Source organism: Solanum tuberosum, unplaced genomic scaffold (assembly GCF_000226075.1).
Source record: "Solanum tuberosum cultivar DM 1-3 516 R44 unplaced genomic scaffold, SolTub_3.0 scf00105, whole genome shotgun sequence".
NCBI lineage: Eukaryota > Viridiplantae > Streptophyta > Magnoliopsida > Solanales > Solanaceae > Solanum > Solanum tuberosum.
In genome coordinates this window covers 993,821-1,013,908 of record NW_006239031.1, presented here as the reverse complement: position 1 = coordinate 1,013,908, position 20,088 = coordinate 993,821, and the positions used below count along the sequence as shown (strand labels likewise).

At 34.1% G+C, this 20,088-nt stretch overlaps 2 protein-coding genes across 4 annotated transcripts; one reads left to right on the top strand and one right to left on the bottom strand.

The window, feature by feature from the left end:
- Positions 1-4,352: 4,352 nt before the first annotated feature.
- Positions 4,353-11,387, top strand: LOC102601050 (thiamine biosynthetic bifunctional enzyme TH1, chloroplastic). The gene is made up of 10 exons (XM_006349295.2): positions 4,353-4,559; positions 4,661-4,930; positions 5,018-5,092; positions 6,122-6,197; positions 6,272-6,347; positions 6,741-6,875; positions 8,302-8,366; positions 8,507-8,634; positions 9,435-9,679; positions 10,565-11,387. The coding sequence occupies exons 1-10, from the start codon at positions 4,503-4,505 to the stop codon at positions 11,094-11,096; spliced, it is 1,659 nt and encodes a 552-aa protein (XP_006349357.1). The 5' UTR covers positions 4,353-4,502; the 3' UTR covers positions 11,097-11,387.
- Positions 11,388-13,349: 1,962 nt separating this feature from the next.
- On the bottom strand, positions 13,350-17,666 carry LOC102600490 (serine/threonine-protein kinase SRK2B-like). 3 transcript variants are annotated; one of them, XM_006349293.2, is made up of 10 exons: positions 17,264-17,666; positions 16,890-17,033; positions 16,607-16,681; positions 16,375-16,476; positions 16,203-16,256; positions 15,997-16,089; positions 15,816-15,908; positions 15,325-15,429; positions 15,141-15,239; positions 13,350-14,064 (listed from the first exon to the last, which is right to left on the bottom strand). In XM_006349293.2, exons 2-10 carry the CDS (start codon positions 17,007-17,009, stop codon positions 13,723-13,725), a joined length of 1,083 nt encoding a protein of 360 aa, XP_006349355.1. In that variant the 5' UTR covers positions 17,010-17,033; positions 17,264-17,666; the 3' UTR covers positions 13,350-13,722. The 3 variants fall into 3 exon arrangements, with proteins under 3 accessions (XP_006349355.1, XP_006349356.1, NP_001274892.1); XM_006349294.2 differs by having other exon boundaries at positions 16,890-17,028; NM_001287963.1 differs by lacking the exon at positions 17,264-17,666 and having other exon boundaries at positions 13,723-14,064; positions 16,890-17,009.
- Positions 17,667-20,088: the final 2,422 nt, after the last annotated feature.

The following is a 20,088-nucleotide window of genomic DNA, read 5'->3' as shown; positions in this document are numbered from 1 at the left end:
TAGAGTAAGAGGTTTGACTAGAATTAAATAATATAAGGTAAAGGATAAAATAGTATTTTTGAAATATTATGTAAAGATATAATTGGAAAAAAAATAAGTAACAATGGGAACACACCAAATCGGTTGTTCCATAAAATAGGAGTTTTCATTGTTACGTAACAACGAAATTTAACAATACAATACAATACAATACATTTTAAGTAACAATCAAAACAAACATTGTAGATATGGGTGTTCATGGTTCGGTTTGGATCGGTTATTAGTTAAAACCAAAACCAAACCAATTTAAATCGTTTTTAAAATTGCTAAAATCAAACCAAACCAAATCAAAAAAATAACCATCGGTTTGATTATCGTCGGTTTGGTTAGCTTTTTTGTTTTTTTTTGTTTGAAAATAATAAGTTTGTTGAGGACATACGCATCTCGATAGACACAAAAATTTAGTACATGAATAATTCACAAATAAGTTATTACACGAACAAAGTGATTCATCCAATGTACCAAAATTCACAAACTAAAAAAAAACTCATTGTCAATAGCATAAAGCTGATTCAATATTCTGGAAATCTCAACATAAAAATTAAACCTTAAAATATTGAGAAATTACTTATAAAAAAAATAACCAATATTTCATAGTCAAAACTAATCAATTACCATGTTATTTAGCTTGAGCTTTAAATTATTCAATGTTGCGTTAAAAGAATTGTATAAAGAACGGAGAAAGTGTGATCTTTAAAGTAATGAATATTGAAGGATTTAGACTTAATGTTTTAATAATTGGGCCAAAATTTAAGTGTTGGGCTTCAGAAAATAGTAAAATTAAGGGGAAAATAAGCAAATACCCCATAATAGCAAAATAATTACAAAAACATACCCTTTACATTCATACCCCACTAAATAAGCATATACTCTTATAGTATCATTGACTAGTGAGTAATTTCTGAACAAGAAACATTAATGATACCACAACAATATACATATATACTCTTATGGTATCATTGACTAATAAGTAATTTTTGAACAAGAAACCTTAATGATACCAATACAATATATATATACTGATTTAGTATCAGTTAAGCGAAATTATCAACCTTAATGATACAAATACAATATATGATACGATTTTAGTAGCACTTTAAGCGAAAAATTATCACCCTTAATGAAGTTGGGGGGGGGGGGGTATGGACTGTAATTATTTATGAGAGAATGGGTATTTCAAGTAAATTTACTTTAGAATTTGGATATGAACTTGTAATTATTTTAGATTTTATGACCCATTTATGTAGTTTTCCCTAAAATTAAAGACTTAAGTTACTTAAAATTTATCAAAATACTTATACTTTATTTATAAATAATTATAAAATTTATATATATAACTTATTGGTTCGGTTTGGTTATTTTTGCGGATAATTTTTAGAAAACCAAAACCAAACAAAATTATATCGATTTTTCAAAATTTGAAACCAAACCTAACCAAATCAAACCAAATATCGATTTTTTTAATCGATTTGGTTCGGATTACGGTTCAGTTTGGTTTTATAACCATAGCCATGAACAACCTTAATTGTAGGTATAGTAACGATACAATACAATACAATACAATGAGTAACAATGATTCAAACAGATTGTTAGGGGTCGTTTGGTTACTGGTTAGGGTTATGCAGGTATTAGTTATGTATGTGTTAATTATGCAGGTATTAGTTATGCATGTATTAGTTATGTATGTATTAGTTATGCAAGTATTGGTTATGTAGGTATTAGTTATGCAGGTATATTAGTTATGCATGTATTGATTATGTAAGTATTAATTATATAAATATTAATTATGTAGGTATTATTTATGTAGGATTTAGTTATGTAGAAATTATAATACATATATTATTACTTATTGATTATTTAATTTATTGTAAATTAATATACGTTTTTGTTTTCAAATCGAAAAATTATAAAGCTTGTATCCAAAAAATAAAAGCGTTACTCTGGGCTCAATGTGGACTACCTGATGGAGTTGCCTCTCTGCACAAATAACAAAAATGCAACAGTTCGGGTCGCAGGGTTGGTTTGAGTAAACAAATTAAGGGTAAATATGTAATTTTATTATTTTAATTCATGTATAACTAATACCCTCATAACTTATTTCATCTTCTACCATGTATAAAATTATACATAGATTTCTTCATAAGTTGTGTGAGTATTAGCTATGTAAAATTACAAAAATGCAACCAAACACATAAAATCAATACATGAATAATTTTTATACAACATTTGGAGACACACCAACCAAACATTGTATAAAATTTATACATGAATAATTTTGATTCTTATGTAATTTTATTATTTTAATTCATGTATAACTAATACCCTCATAACTTATTTCATCTTCTACCATGTATAAAATTATACATAGATTTCTTCATAAGTTGTGTGAGTATTAGCTATGTAAAATTACAAAAATGCAACCAAACACATAAAATCAATACATGAATAATTTTTATACAACATTTGGAGACACACCAACCAAACATTGTATAAAATTTATACATGAATACTTTTGATTCTATTTACAAACCAAACATGGTATAAAATTAATACATGAATAACCAAGTTATTCATGTATTAACTTTGTCCTTATCCAGTAACCAAACGTCCCCTTACATATACAATTATTGTCAAAATATATAACTTCCATATGAAAAGTTTATCATATATAATTTGGTTAAAATATAACTTACACATAATTTGCATAGAGAAGATGAGAGAAGCGAGATTGAATGGTTTGAAAATGTGAAGAGGCAATGTGTGGGTGCATCACTGAGTAAGGAGGTGTGAGAGATAGGTTATAGTGGGTATGAGGAGAGGTAGAGGTAAATCGAAAAAATATTGGGAAAAGTTGATAAGACATGATATCACTCAGATTTGGATTAGCGAGGACATGACCTTAGATATGAGGATGTGGATATTAAGGTAGAAGGTTAGTGTGAATAGTGTAGTGTTGTCTTACTTAGGGTGGTTGGTGTTTGTCATTGTACTAGTTGTATTACTGTAGTTCTTATTTTTTTTATCTCATTGTTTTTTATTATTATTTTCAATACTCTATTTTAGTATGTTGTGTATTATTTCGATTATTGCACTATTTTGTTGTAGTCGTTGGTTGCTTTCTTCTGGTAGACTTTGCACTTTTTTTCCCCTGGCTCGCTATATTTTCTTCTTTATATATAGAATTGCTACATCTGAGCCGATAGTCTTTCTAAAATAGTTTTTCTACATCCAAAAGATAGTGGTAAAGATTGCGCACATTCTACCTTCTCTAAGCTTCACTTGTGAAATTTCATTGAGTATGTTATTATTGTTGCCGAGTTATGTTGCATGTATTTGGTATGTTGTTGGTATATATTTTTGTATATGTCATTTTATGTCTGGTGCTACTCTATACATACATTCAAAATCTAAGTATATATATACAACTTATATTATTTATATATATGATTTAGAAAAGAATAACACTGTTTTTTTTTATTTCATTGCAATATGAAATTTTAATCAAAACTAATTCTAATCCTCACCAAACTCCCTCAAGATAAACATATAAGCTCCAAAAGTTATCTTCAAACGTCTCCAATAACAACCAACCTAATCAAGCAACAAATTATCAAAACTTGATTTCCAATTAAAAGCTTTGGAACTTTTGAATAACCATTAACGGAATTATAAAAATTCTAGTTTCCACTATTTAATTTGATCCTTTTTCCTCCTTTTTTTTAAAAAATAAAATAAATAATTATAGCCAACATTAATTATTTTTAAAAGGAGCACATACAAAGGCATATAACTACACACATTTATATACTATTTTACAATTTATGTATATATCCTTCTCTCGATAAACTCGATCAATCATAACTATTATTGATCGCATAATATTATAATTTGCTCTCAAACTTGACAAGCAAATATTCTTTAAATTGTTCATTAACAAATTTAGTCGTCATTTTTGTTCAAGAAATTATAAAAAAATATTATTTACATATTGTGAAGTTTGTAGGCCATCTGGTTTAGCATTCAACTTAATACTAATCGTTTGTCCATGTCCTTCTTTTGTTTTTTTCCCCAGAAAAACACTTCAAAAATAGAGTTTGATTATATTATTAAACAATTTTTTAAGATGTAATTCAAAATTTTAAAAGTAGCTTTAACCAATTTTTCAAGTAATTATTTTTCTACTCATAAAATATATAATATTTTTTAAAAATTTAAACATATATCTAAACACAAACTTTAAATTTCATTTCTCTTTTCTATTTCTTTTTTTCTTTCTGCAAATAGCTGGGTCACTAGGAATTTCAACATGTCAAAAAATCTTAAACAAATCAGCTTATGCTGTACGCCACTAATTGCCACATATCCAGTGAAGAATCACAAGTGATACGTTGGGTCGACTCTCACGGGTAAAAACCCGTACCCGTGGACTCTACACTTTCCCAAAAGCTTCATCCATCTCTCACATGGCGCATTTATGCTTTCAGGTTCTGTCCACTTCCTTCTTCACTCCCAAACCTCAGGTAAAATCTCATTCCTTCGCTTGCTACCCTATGATATTTACCAGGTCTGCACCTGTTGTGAAAAAGCTACACTCGATCCTCACACGAATTTCAATTATTAGATTCCAGTGCTGTTGAGTCCCGGCGCTGCTTGCATCAAAAGCATTCATCAATATAGGTATTTGTATCTCAAGGCAATGCAAGACGATAAGTTTTCCACGCCCCCGTGCGATGAGTCCAAAGTTAGAGTTCCGCATGTTCTGACGGTTGCGGGGTCCGATTCCGGCGGCGGCGCGGGAATTCAAGCGGATATCAAGGCTTGTGCTGCTCGGGGAGTGTATTGCTCCACTGTGATCACTGCTGTTACTGCTCAAAACACCGTAGGGGTTCAGGTATTAATACTCTCCACGAGGTTACAGTCTATTGATATTTTGCTATTGTGTTCGCCTTTGTGAATTTTGTTGTGTGGTTTATTCTAGGGTGTGAACATTGTGCCGGAGGATTTTGTAGCAGAGCAGTTGAGGTCGGTCCTTTCCGATATGCCGCCCAATGTTGTAAGTATATCATGTTAATGTCTTGATGTTAACATCCATTTGATAATTTTATTTTCGGTATAGTATACATTGATTTGAGGAATTGAAGAGTGTAATAGTTCTGGTCATTGATTAGATTATCAATAGTTATAGCCACATGTCAGTCAAGTTATGATACTGCACCAAACCGGAATATGAGTATATTCTTTTTGGAATATTCATATATTGCTAATTTGATGCTCCTAAGTTTAGATTTCCCGGAACAGGTTCAGTGTTGCTTAACTTTATAGTAGGATTATACTCCCTGTTTCCTTCAAACTCTTTGCTTTTTATGTGTCTTTCAGAGTTGCCATTGAAAACTGAATTAATCACTTGTTTCCAGTTGTATAAAACTTACATTGCCACTAGCCCACGACATTGTTACAGGAAATGACATATAAAGAAACTCATAACTACGTACCAATAACTAGTATAGATAGTTTAGGAGGAAAGGTTAGATGGCTGAAAGTAATGTAGATAGACCATCCCTTATAAAGGAAATGATTGGCTAATTTACTGGTTTTTCGAATTATCAGCACAATTTTCTTCAGTGATACTTATTGGACAAATTTCATGCTATTATTGTTTTTCAGTTTTCTTTTTGGAATCCAAATGTCACCATATATGTGAAATTAATACAAAGAATTAATTGTTATTTGGTTCGTGGATACTCAGGGGGATAAAAGAGAGTTCCATGTTTGGTTAGTTTTGGGGACACTGGGATTTAATCCTGGAGGGGATTATTATCCTCTTTTATCAAATAATTTAATACCATGTGACAGGCGGGGTAAAATGGTTATTTTAACAACATTAACCTACCTCTATACCCGACTCAAATGCTTTATTCAAGTCTACTCGATTGTATATGTTGCACAACTGTATATACAACCCGATCCAGTATTCAAGCTATACATGGAATGAGTATACCAACATTATTCGGACTAAGCAATCTACAGTTTCCATTAATGTCTCAGTAGTCTATTTTGCGTCACAACACTAAGATTGTCTTAGGTGAAAACAGGCATGCTTCCGTCAACTGGCATAGTGAAAACCCTCTGTCAAAGTCTGAAGGAATTCCCCGTACAAGGTACGCAATATATTTGTTCTGTTTTTGAAATTTCGACGACATTAACTATGCTGCTATCAAATGCTTGAAGACAGCCTTGGTGGTTGACCCTGTTATGGTATCCACAAGTGGACATACATTAGCTGGTCCCTCTATTTTGGATAGCTTTAGGTATGTCACCTTGAGAGTGATAGACTCTTTCCATGCCCTCCGTGTAAACTCATATATGGATTTATTGACTAAACAATTTTTTATTGCTAAATTTTCTGCTGCCATATTCATGAAATATAAATCAATCTCTAAACTTCCTATACAGACATGCTATCTATGGTAAATTGTCGCATGCTTGGATAGTTGGATTAAGCATGACCATCATTATGTCTTTAATTTACACTGCTTTTGTGATAAATTTTGGAGCACAATATATGAAACTTCATTGATATATGTACTGATGTAATTTTTACATTTATATGCTGTAATGTCGTGTGAAATCTTCTATGTTTATTCTCTATGTTTCAACTCATTGGATAATCATGTCTAATCATAGCCTTTCATTGATACCAGGGAGGAGCTTCTTCCCATGGCTGATATAGTGACCCCAAATTTGAAAGAGGCTTCTGCTTTACTAGGCGGTGTGCCATTGGAAACAATTGCCGACATGCGTTCTGCTGCAAAAGCAATACATGACATTGGTCCAAGGTTAATTTTTGAGATTTTTCTTTCAAACAGTGAAATTGATACCTTGACCTGTAGAACTTATGGACAAAGTCCATTGCTAGAAAAATTATTGTGCATAGCTATCACTTACAAGAGAGAACTAAATACCTTTTAAATCATTCAAACCATCATTTGCTTACAATGTAGCACCGCGGAGCTAGGATTTTTAATAAGGGTTCAAAATTTGAAGAACTAAACACACGAACTAACCGAAGGAGGTTCAACATCTACTATATATACATAAAAAAATAATTTTAACCATATATAAATAGTAATATTTTCTGCCGAAGGGGGTTCAGATGAAGCCCCAGAAGACTGGCTCCTCCCCTGGCACCACCCCATATGCATTTCCTCTATGCAAATCCAACTAGTCCGTCATTCTCAACCTTGTTTTATTGGTGATATTTTATGTAGAGGTGTGATATACACAAATTCTACATTTGGCTTCCACAGAACAGTAATTTGCATATGGGTCTTGGCACCCACACACTTGCAGTTAGTCTTCATGTTCTGCTATTAACTACAATGGCCAGGGTTCAACAACTGAGCACGCTTCATCCGTGATTGCCGGAAATATGAGGCCCAAGTTGTTGATTAGTCAACCAAAAGCATTATGAATCATTAGAACTATAACGGTATCACCCATTCACATGTAGCAGGGAGTTATACACATCTCATATCTGACAGCTGCATATCTTGAAAATAAAAAACAAAATTTTCACTTTCTCTAACAAGAGAAGACTTCGAGGAGATCTTCTGTGAATGGATCTATGCCTACTTCATCTTGCTTGGAGGGAAAATTAACTTGAGAGTGAACTACAACTGAATAAAATAGAATTTGTAGATGTGCTGATTATTTGATAGGCTCACTGTAAATTTATTTTTGCACAGTAGGGTTCGTGGCTTATTTGTAATTATGGTGCTGCCTTAGCTTAGTGGTGATTATATCACATATACATATCTTACCAGCTTAAAAAGAAGAAGAAGAAGAAACTTGTAGATGCTTGAAAAAGGAGTTTAGGGGCTCATTTTCTGGGTGCTCTAAACAGAGTTAACTTCAATCCTTCTCCAGCTTCTCCTTGATTTGGGGCTATAAGAGTGGGAGAAGAATGGCCGGCATTTCAAACAGAAGGAGAATGCTCTTTTACATATTTGAAAGTTTAAAATTGTTTAGTATTCGGCAATAAGAAATAGAATAAAATCCTGCAAAGCTTATGCTGGTTTAGTTCAAGTTTTTTCGTATTAGTTCAGAGTGTAGTGCAATTAGGGAAGATCTACAAAAAGTAAAATACAAATTAATGAAATTAGGGAAGATGTGTATTCTCTTCTTTATATTATATGTCACAGTTGAGTCTTTACAGAGGATTTTGTTTTCTGATGTGTTAAAATCTCTTAAATTTTTGGACAGAAATGTACTCGTGAAAGGAGGTGATCTCCCTGCTTCTCTTGATGCTGTGGATGTGTTTTATGATGGTATATCTAGTAATTTCTTGAGATCTTTGGGAATTAGTCAATTAACTGTATGCTTGTTTTTGTTCTTACGTGAAAGCTTTCATGGTTCTTGAATACCTACATGCTCATACATGTTACGGTCTTTTCAATTGATCTTATAGGGAATGATTTCTATGAGTTTCGGTCCTCACGCATAATGACACCAAATACGCATGGAACTGGCTGCACTTTGGCTTCTACTGTTGCAGCTGAACTAGCAAAGGGTTCTCAAATGCTTTCTGCTGTTAAGGTAATTGACTTATTATGCAAGCTGGATATATGTGATTCTATACATTGCTGCAAAACAGATTGCACATTGGCTCAAGGTTAGGAGTTTATGGTGTAAAGGAACTTGGAAGCTTTGGGATGTATCAGGTCTGTTATGAGCAATAGGCCATCTGGTTGACCAGATAAGAAAATAAAATCCAAACATAAAATTCTGACTAATAATACAACATTTATTTTGCAGCATAAACTCTGCATCAATAGTATTAATTCTGCATAATTAATGGAGTACTACAATTTTAGCTTTTGGTTTGTGACATTAAGCCTGGCACTGTTGCTAATGCCTGCATAACTTGTGTGGGATTCTTTGTATTCTTTTATGTAAAATAAGAATGTATATCTGAACACTAAAATATTCTTAATATAAACTACATAACAATATAGAAACCTCCATTATTATTCGCCTTTTAGAAACCTTATATAATTTTTCACGGCATAACAATCCTTGCAATGTAATTAGTACAAACTAGTCCACGATCCAAACAACCGTTTAAGGTGCAAGTACAAACACCTTACAAACAACGTTCTGTTGTTTTTTTTCTGCCCTTCTCCTGTTTGTACCTTTAATGAGGCAGTGCGAGGAGGGGGAAGAGTACATCAAATAACTCTGACATCAGGTAGTCAAAATTCACCCTCCAACCAACCATCTTCCTCTCTTTTAAATAATTGTGGGTCTGTGACAGTCCAAAAGATTATTATTGGATTCTCTGTTGATTATGGAATTTGCTCATTGCTTCATTTGATTCGACTTAATTGCTTTGCTAGGTAGCTAAACGCTATGTTGAAGCAGTTTTGTCTTATAGTAAGAACATTGCCATTGGAGGCGGGTGTCAAGGTCCTATGGATCATCTGTTGAAGCTTAAAAGTAACGTTGAGCGACGACCTTTTGATCCTTGTGATCTCTTTCTCTATGCTGTTACTGACTCAAGGATGAACAAAAAGTGGGGTCGTTCAATAGTTGATGCGGTAAAGGCTGCCATAGAAGGAGGTGCCTCCATTATTCAGCTGAGGTTTGTGGCTTCTTTAAAATTGGTTCACTTTCTTTCCTTCTCTCATTCTTCCTATTGATTCCTCCGAGTAAGAAAAAACTGAGGATTGTATTTTACTCAACCTAGGGTGGAGAGACCTATAAATATTAGGACTATCACAAGTTCTACATATCAATATTCTGATACAGTAGGATTTCATGCTCAACCAATGTTGGACGGTCCCCATCGCACATGCATGGCTGGATAACTGGAGTGTGGATAACATAATACTGGAGGTCCAACACTGAAAAGCATAACAACAGGGATTGATGTGTCTTAAATTTGATACCATGTGAAGAAATTGGCCTTTGGCCCAACTCAACTTTAAAAGCTAGGTCATTCAGGGAGACTTCCCCAAGAGCATTTAAGGAGACTAAGACCCGTTCTCTCTGTCAATGTGTGACTGAACACAGTTACTAATAGCAAATAACGCCTTCTAATAGAACTGACAATAACAATCCAAATGGCTGACTGATTTTAAATTGCATATTTAGCCTCTTTTGCGGTAGCATCATTAACTATTGACAATATCTCCTCAAACTTGAGAGGCATTTAAGTAATGCCCAATGGACTCTAGATCAAATGGCTCTTTTTTTTTTTAATATATAAAAAAAATGTGAAGTCTGCAAGAACTTTCAGAAGTCAGACTTATGGATGTTATAATCTACTCGTTTCATTTTATATGGCGTAGTTTAACTGAACACGGAACTTATGAATAAAAGAGAGGATACTTTTGAAATAAGAATTGCACCCTTCTCTACATAGTTGCCGCAACTATAGCATTTTATTCTTAGATATCTTACTACCATTTTCAGTAGAATCATTGGATTTCTATTTTGATGTGGACTTCCTTGATTACAACTACAGGGAAAAGGAGGTTGACACTGGTGATTTTCTGGAAGCAGCAAAAGCTTGTTTAAAAATCTGCCGAGTTCATGGTGTTCCTCTGCTGATTAATGACAGGATTGATGTAGCTCTTGCTAGTGATGCTGATGGTGTTCATATTGGGCAGTCTGACATGCCTGCTCATGTTGCACGGGCTCTTCTTGGGCCTGACAAAATCATTGGTGTATCATGCAAAACACCGGAGCACGCTCAGCAAGCATGGGTAGATGGGGCTGATTACATCGGCTCTGGTGGTGTATATCCAACCAATACCAAAGAGAACAATAAGACAATTGGTTTGGATGGCCTAAAAACTGTTTGTGTGTCTTCCAAATTACCAGTTGTAGCCATTGGCGGCATAGGCATGTCTAATGCTCAGGCTGTAATGCGACTAGGGGTCCCAAACCTGAAAGGCGTTGCTGTTGTATCTGCTTTGTTTGATAGGGAATGTGTTACGACTGAGACCAGAAAGTTACTGGAGGTGCTCAAGGAGTCTACCAAAATAGCAAATTGAAGAAATGCTGGAGATCACCATACATTCTCTTACAGGCAATGCAACCTCGATTTTTGTTACTAAAATATTTCTTGATCAAATTTTTGGAAGTGAACTTTGCGTCTAGAGAAGTTAATCCAGGCACTAGAATCTTGGTATCCTTTTGTCAATGCTGTGCTAGAGAGATTTATGATGTTTCATTGATCTTCTACAGTAGGAGGTTGAAAATACTGCAAATTCTTGAAGTTTACTGTACGTATTCATTGCCAAGGTTGATGTTTTACTTTGCTTTTCAAGATATTTTTGAAGTCATATGCCTCTCATAGATTTCTGATCTTTGTTATGTTCTTCCTCGCCATTTCAAGTAGATTTTTGTGTTGGTATTAGAGGGTTTCTTATTAGTTCAGTACTTCCGATGGCGTCTTGGATATATGATTCAAAAATCTTTTTTATTTTTTTGAATTCCATGCCAAGTCAAAATAAGCAGAGTAAAATGAAGGATTTTACTTGGGGTTAAAACACCCTACCTCACCCCACTCACCCAGTCACCATGTACAAAGTATTTTCAACTTGCAATGAAAAAGATCAAAAGACACATTTGCTTGAAATAGTTCTAAAATGACTGTTTTATGCGTTTGGCCTAAACTTTTGATCATATCTCGTGAACGATTTGCTTATACACATCACATGAAAGTCACTTTTACTCCTTTGTTTGGATAGACAAATGTCATAGGAATTTAAAAGTTTTATTGCCATTTTTATGGTTCAGTCTCAGTCACGTACCAAACAAATGAACAATTTGTAACATCATCCATTTTAAGTTGATTTTTCATAAAGAGAAAACGACCTTTCTTCGTTGCTTTCACGGTGAGAAAATAAAATAAAATTCTACGCTGTCATAATTGCACTTATTTCCATTAATTGATTCTGATCCAAGTTGCGATCATACAAAAGAACAAAAACAAGAGCATGTTTGGATTGACTTAAAAAAATACTAGTTTTAAGTTAAAAATAAAAAAATCAAACTTAAATGACTTTTAAGTAAAAGAGACCTACTTTTAGTTTTTAACTTATTTTAATTTATTTTTAACCTTGCCAAACACTTCCTAACCTATTTTAAAAACTACTTGTGAATGCTTTTAAGTCATCTTTGATTTATTTTAAGTTATTTTTATATTTGCCAAACACTTTCAAAATTCAAAAACTGATTTAAAAATAAGTTTGATCAACTTTTAAACTAATCCAAACACCCGCAATAATAGTATGATAGATTTGGCTCTTTCCTTCCCTACTTCCAACGGAATCTTTGAATAGTAATAAACTAATAAACCAATATATAGAGCCCAAAAAAGCAGCTGTTATACTCCGTCCATATTAATTTCTTTATCATGATTTTCTTTTTAGTTTTTTTTAGAAAAAATCATTTCGTTTTTTCGGCAACTCTTTAAACATGATCAAGATCACAAACTTAAAGCATAATTAGATATATTTGATATATCTTTGATTTAAGACCACAAATTCAATTTTATATTGCTTTTTAAAATTTAGTGTGAAGTGAAAACATAACAAATAAGAAGTACTATCAAATATAGAACGTTGAAAAATACAGATGTGACGTGACTACTCTTGCAAGTGTCAATTGAGCTGGAATTTCATATTTCTCAACCTTGCTTTCACTCTTGGCTTTTCTAACCTTTTTTTCTTAACAAAAGAACGGCCTGCTTTATTCTAATTTTTACATCTCATATTTTGAATTACTATATCAAATATTGAACATTGCTTGATTAAAATCTAAATTTAGATGAATCGGTTAAAAGAAGAATTGAAATAATAATTAATTGTGAGGTAATCCTTCCTTAACTAAATTGATTAATATCATTGCTGTCATTGTCCACATTGAAAAAATATATTATGAATTGGACTCTAAAAACTGTACCATTAGGATTATATATCTTCTCATCTTAATTCTTCATTAACAACAACATACTAGTCCCATAAAGCGAGGTCAGAACAGAATGTACGCAGATTATACCTTTACTTCAAAGGTAGTGATGCTCCGAATCCCGTTAACACAAGACTAGAAATTAACTCAATAGTTTAGGTTTTCCCAAACTCATTGTAAGGTTCCAAGTTCAAATCCCAAACACGTTACCTTTACTTTTCTGAATCCACCATGCTTGTCATCCAATGTATGTAAAAACTGACGAGTTCAAACATCAACAGTAATAACAAAACCCATAAAAAGCAAATAAGACTGAAAGACCATAAGGACCATGTATGCAAATTCTCTGCATATATCTAAGATGCATACAACAAAACTTACCGAAGTTTCCTGTTAATTGTAACTCAGGCTCATCTAAGGTTCAACTTCAGTACACCAATGCCTTTGTCTTAAGAAAATATAATTCACAAGCTTCCTTACCTCAAAACTCGAAATTTACAGACTTCTTTTAAGTTCCACACAACAGAAGAAAGAAAATCTTGACACGACCAGGAAATGCCACACTTAATAGCAATAGGTTTCTACAAGCAAAACGGATAAAGTAGGCCCAGGTGAAACAACTTTTACACAAACAGGAAATGCCAAAGACATAATAGGCTATATGTGTGTCCACAGTTCTCCGCGAGCAAGCAAGATAATTTACGCTTAGGTGAGACGAACTTCCCCTAAGCTTTGGTGTGCTTGTTTCACTTGTTTGTCATATTCGTCTTCTTCTTCTTCATCCTCCTCCTCCTCTACTTCTTCTTCTACATCTCCTTCCTTCTCCTCTTCTTCTTCTTCACCTCCCCAGCCAAAACCTGATACTGAACGGGAAACTGGAGGAGGGGTCTTTGCCTCTTCCACAATTTTCATGATCTCCTCCACACTCTGAAGCGAAAATGTCGGGTTTTCTTTTCTATAATAAGCTGCCTGTGCTGCTTCTGTCAACTCCCTAGGCAAATTCTTCAAAAACCATGGGTGCGACTTGATTTCTTTGATTGTGATTCTCTGCAAAATAAACCTGCTTATTAGACAAGCCACAATATCCTCCTACTTAAAATATGTTATAACTTCCTCCTTTTTCTTTTCCCCCCTCCAATATGGTAAGAATGCCAGGAGCAGAGAAATGAAAGCAAAAATTTAATACTAGTGCATATGTTGTTTATTTATGACATGTTCCAGAGCTATACACACTTTATAATGTTGAAAGTTTGAAGAGATGACGAAGCAGACGTTGATTCAGATTTTTCTCAAGGGTAAGATTGCAAATGCAGACTGCCATTACAATTATAGGAACAATTACAAAATCATAAATTACCATCAAATTGAGATATCACTTAACTTCCCCTCTGGATGATTCTGATTCTCTCTCATTTCGTAAAGCCAAGTTACAAGGAATCATTAATACAGTAGCAACTGAATTTAAAAAACAACTATCCCAACTCCATTTGTTTAGAGGACACACTATTAGAAGTTAACGTCATCCTTTTGGGGAGGGAGAACTGATCGTTTAAGAATAGGGTAGGCAAGTGCAATAAGATCCGACTGACTAAACAACACTGCTTACTTAATGACACAAGCAATTGTTGTAGTCTTAGACATTTAACTCAAATTTAGTTGGAGGATTAAACAACAGAGTACCCTCACAAGAACCACGGAATAAGATTATCTAGTTGCATTCATCTAAATGAGCAACACCGACTCACTCCTAGAGTGCAGGGGTTACTACTGGGACCAAGGATGACGCTCAGATCAAGTAAAAAAGGGTGTTGGAAGGTTGACGTAATTATCCAACATATCATAGTTTTCTTTGGCTCAGATAAGGGCGATCTCAAATATACAGTATATGGTAACACTGATGACCTAATTGGAGGATAATCTGTCAAATGTGCATGGATGAAAATGGCACCACAACGCCATATGCATAGACCCCATTGTGTAACAGTAAATGATGCATTAAACACATAACATCTCTATCAGATTGTTCTTCATCAAAAAAAACATCTCTATCAGATTGTTAGCCCATTGAAAATTCAAGCAAACTTCCACTAGAATACACCCAATAAAGATAGAAGAGAGCATACCCTTGCGGAATTGGCAACAAATATGCGAGAGAGAAGGTGCCTACAATCTTGCGATATGTGAACATAGTCAGGAATCTTGTACTGTACCGCCATTATTCGCTGGAAGAGAAACATCAAAGCCAAATTAAAAGGAGTAAGCATCGCATGAAGTTCGTCGGATATATGAAGACTTGAAAATACTCACTTGAATAGTTTTCCTAAAGTTCTTTGGATCCTCCTGGTCTTCAAAAGGGTATGCCCCAACCAGCATCACGTAAAGTGTCACTCCACATGACCAGACATCAGCCAGCTGAAATAATCACAAGCAAACGTTCACGGCCTAAGAATAAAGATCAGTAAAAAAACTCTACCTTTAGGAAAGAAGGGGAGGGTGTAAGCAAAAAGATGCAATTTACACAAAGATGGAAGCATAATCTGTAATTCAACAAGTCATAGAACAACCAGTTATAGTGGTTTCTTAACAAGTATAGAGCGAGTTATAGTGGCTTCTTAACAAGTCATAGAGCGACCAGTTATAGTAGTTTCTTAACTACTCATAAGAGGAAAGGTAGTATATACCATAAAAATAAATGACACATATGGTAGCAAATTCAGCTCCACACAGATGGATGCCAGAGAAAAATAATTTGCATAACGCATTTCCACCAAATGTAAAAAATCACATAATTACTCTACCTTGCCATCATATTCCCTTCTGGAGAGGACCTCTGGAGCAATATAAGCTGGAGTCCCAACAGTTGATTTTGGCCTCGAATGCAACAGGGACGACTGCACTTGCAGAAGAAAACTATGAGCATCTTAGTGATCCCTATGGGGATAGTATGTCTATATCTACCATTCAGCAGAACATATCAACCTTTGAGTATCCAAAATCACATATCTTCAAGCGTGGAGCTGCACTTCCATCAAGAAGGGTATTCTCCAGCTTCAGGTCTCTATGACATATTTGCTGCAGAGGCAATGGAAATTTGAAGAGGACTAAGCTCCCTTATATTAAAAAGATGGCATTTTATATATTCACAGTAATGAATAATTTTCTGTAGATTCTTGTATATTGCTCACCATGTTGTGACAGTAGTGGACACCTGAAATAAGCTGCTGGAAAAAGTATCTGGCCTAAAATTACAGAAGCAAGAACAAAATGAGAGAGGCATTAAAGATAGAGAATCAAGGCTCTTAAGATCCCATAAGTGTGGCCTTCTAAAATTACAGAATTTAGAAATTCTAACTATACCTCATCTTCACTGAACCTTCCTGCATTGCAAATGCGCTCAAACAGTTCTCCCCCAGCTGCATATTCCATAACAATGGCAAGATGAGTGGGAGTCAATACCACCTGCATCTCACAAAACAAATGAACAACAGTTTAGGCCAGTTATTCATCAACTTTCCTTTCCATTTTCAATTGAAAACACCATGAAAGCAATAGGGCATTGCGAAATAGTAAATGATATGAACACACTTGCCTCCTTGAAGCGAATTATGTTTGGATGTCGAAGTGATTTATGATTAATGATCTCCCTTGCTACATTCTCATCAATCTACAACAGAAGTGGCATCTCAAATCTAAGGAAGCTTATATGATATTGCATATAAAAAAGAGAGCAGGGGACCTGGTTGATTAAAAAATGTTTAACTGATAATTAAGAGGGAAAAAACACACTAACAATAACGAAAACAATGAGCATCAGATATTTAAAAAGATTGGAAGATGTTAGATTGATGATAGAAGACAGTAATTATGCAAACCTTGTGTCCTCTCTCAATGTATTTCATTGCCACGAGTTCTTTGGTCTCCTTGTTCCTCATGAGCCTTGCAACACCAAAATTCCCAGACCCTATATCCTTCACAAGCTCGTATTTCTCCATCTTCTTATCCTTAAATAAACTTCACTACATATAAAAAAAAACAAAAAAAAATCCCTTCAATTCAAAACCACAAAATCCACCAAAACTTGAGCTTCAAACTTTCTCCCCTTTGAAACAACAATCAAACCCAAATTCTGCTGCAAGATGCAAAATTGGGAATGAGGGGGTTTTCAATTTAACAAAAAAAAAGATCAATCTTTAAAGCAATTTACAAAATACCCATAAAATCCCAAAATCCAAACTCCAAAACCAACCTGAATTCAACACCTTTAAGCTGAATTACAACGTAATATGAACCAAAATCAACATATATTCACCAAATCAGGAAAAGGGTATTTGAGAATCTGTGAATTTTAGAAGAACTAGGGTTTCTTGTAGCACAAAGATTGGGAAATTGTGGGCCTTTGAAGATGGGTAGAACAAAATTGATATGGGGTTATGGTGGGAGAAAAGGAGAGAAAAATGAAATCAAGATTATTAGCAGAGATTTGAAGCTAAAGCAAGGAATCCTCTAGTGTGTGTCTGTGTGTGCATGAGACAGAGCGAGAGATTCTAGGGAGTAATAGGGACAAAGTGTGAATTGGTGAAGAGAAAAAAAGTGAAAAAAAAGGAATGAAGAATATTTCTTTTTTATTGAAAGCTCTCATGCGTTAAAAGTCTTACATTCCATTATGAAAGTATCTCTTCCCTATTTATAGTAGTAGAAAATTATTTTACTTTTTATTTTTCCTAATTAATTCGTTTATTTGATAGTAATAATAATTTATTTATTATAATATCCTTTAAATATGTGGCGAATTTCAACGTTTGTGTTAGGTATGGAGAAAAAATATTTTTTTAATTTTGTTATGTTTCATCGATCAAAAGACTTGCTTACGAAATTACTAGAAAATAAGATAAAAACTTATTTTACAAGAAAATGTTTTCTTTAAAAAATAATTGAAAACATTTTCCTTGTCGGTGGATTCGGGTCAAAATGAGTGAAGCGGTGGCAACAAGTCTGATGTCATGGTCCAGTTGTCTGGCCCAATCCAGTCCAACATCATTTTACGGCTACGATTAAAGTTTGCCCCCGACAATAGGGATTTTTTAGTTTGTTAAATAAATATAGCAAGGAGATTTTTTTCATGTTCCATGTTCGGTATCAACCTTTAAGTTGTTTTTTTGTAAATACATTTACTTGATCTTCAAATATTGTATTATTATTTTTACAATTTAAAATTATTTATAACTTCTATTTATTTTATTTTTGATAAAGAGGATATATTTCTTATTAAGCTTGAATTTGGACATGTGATATGCAGTCGTGATTTCAAATCAATATTTGAACATAATTTTATATTTCGTAAAAAAAAAAAAAGACCTGTCATTTTAGTTTTTATATAAGAAATAAGACTCATGCTTGATATGAAGAGATTGTTTACACCATGCGAAAAGATTATATTAATTAAGAATAACAACACTATTTGTGGAGTATTATGAGGAAATTCTAGGCAATGAGATAGTGAATAGAAGGCCAGCAGCTGGGGAACTAATAAGGAAAGGAATGGTGCTTGCAGAGGAACAACAGTGTGAATTAATTAAAAGTTTTGAGCCAGCAGAAGTGAAGAAGGCAATATTTCAGATAGATAGTAATAAAAGCCCTGGACCAGATGGATTTGGAAGTGGATTTTATAAATCAGCTTGGCCTATTGTGGGAGAAGATGTTACAAATGCAGTGCTAGAATTTTTCCAGAACAGCGAGATTCTAAGGCAGATTAACTCAACTAGTATTGCACTTATTCCCAAGATTGATAAGCCTGAATTTGCCAGTCAATTCAGACCTATCTCTTGTTGTAATGTCATTTACAAGTGCATATCAAAATTAATTTGTAGTAGGCTGAAATCAGCTATTAGTCTTATAGTTGCAGAGAACCAATCAGCTTTTGTCCAAGGAAGATCAATGATGCATAATGTACTCATTTGCCATGATATCTTGAGACATTACAATCGGAAGAACGCATCTCCTAGATGTCTTATGAAGATAGACCTGAAGAAAGCATATGATATGGTTAGCTGGAAATTCCTGGATGAAGTACTTATTCATTTTGGGTTTCCTGGACAGTTTGTGAAGTGGATTTTGTTGGGAGTAACAACCACCATGTTCTCAGTCAAAGTAAATGGGGGAAGCCATGGGTTTTTTGCAGGTAGAAGAGGATTGAGGCAAGGAGATCCAATATCTCCTTTGTTGTTTGTACTTGTGATGGAGTACCTGTCTAGAACACTACATACAATGAGTCAATTGCCAGACTTCAAGTACCACCCAATGTGCAAGAAACTGAAACTTACACACCTTATATTTGCTGATGAACTGATGATTTTTTGCAAAGGAAATGTGGACTCAGTGAATAGAGTGATGGAAGCATTAGCTCACTTCAATGCTACTACTGGTTTGGAGGCCAATTTGGAGAAATCTAATGTGTACCTAGCTGGGGTAGATGAGAGGGTCAGAATGCAAATCATAGCCAGAACTGGATTCTCAGAGGGTGTGTTTCCAATTAAATATCTAGGACTCCCATTGTCACCTAAGAAATAGAAGAAGATTGAGTGTTGGTCCCTGATTGATAAGATTACTCACAGAATAAAAGTAGCATACTCTAAACAACTTTCATATGCAGGAAGATTGCAAGTAACTAATGCAGTACTTTTCTCAATTTATAGTTTTTGGGGAGCAGTATTCATCCTTCCCCAGAGTATTCTCAAGAAAGTGGATCAGATATGCAGAGATTTCCTATGGGGAAGCAGTGCTGATAAGAAGAAAGTAGCATTGGTTGCATGGGATAAAGTGTGTCTTCCAAAAAGACAAGGTGGTTTGAATATTAAAGGTTGTAGTAATTGGAATAAGGCATCTGTGGGACAATTACTGTGGCAAATTATAGTTAACAAAGAGTCATTGTGGGTTAAATGGGTTCACGACATATATATGAAGAATGACACTTCAATATGGACTCATAAAACTCCTATTGACTGTAGCTGATATTGGAGGAAAATTAATGCACTCAAAGAGCACATGCAGGGCTAGTACAATCACAGAAGATAT

What these genes read in the sequence shown, in the direction of transcription:
- LOC102600490 (XM_006349293.2), bottom strand. Translation starts at nt 17,009, where the DNA reads ATGGAGAAATACGAGCTTGTGAAGGATATAGGGTCTGGGAATTTTGGT. An exon ending in ACATAATTCGCTTCAAGGAG is followed by an intron (nt 16,477 to 16,606) that starts GCAAGTGTGTTC and finishes TGTGAGATGCAG; the next exon opens with GTGGTATTGACTCCCACTCA. An exon ending in TCCACTACTGTCACAACATG is followed by an intron (nt 16,090 to 16,202) that starts GTGAGCAATATA and finishes TTGCCTCTGCAG; the next exon opens with CAAATATGTCATAGAGACCT.
- LOC102601050 (XM_006349295.2), top strand. Translation starts at nt 4,503, where the DNA reads ATGGCGCATTTATGCTTTCAGGTTCTGTCCACTTCCTTCTTCACTCCC. An exon ending in AAAACACCGTAGGGGTTCAG is followed by an intron (nt 4,931 to 5,017) that starts GTATTAATACTC and finishes GGTTTATTCTAG; the next exon opens with GGTGTGAACATTGTGCCGGA. An exon ending in TGTGGATGTGTTTTATGATG is followed by an intron (nt 8,367 to 8,506) that starts GTATATCTAGTA and finishes TTGATCTTATAG; the next exon opens with GGAATGATTTCTATGAGTTT.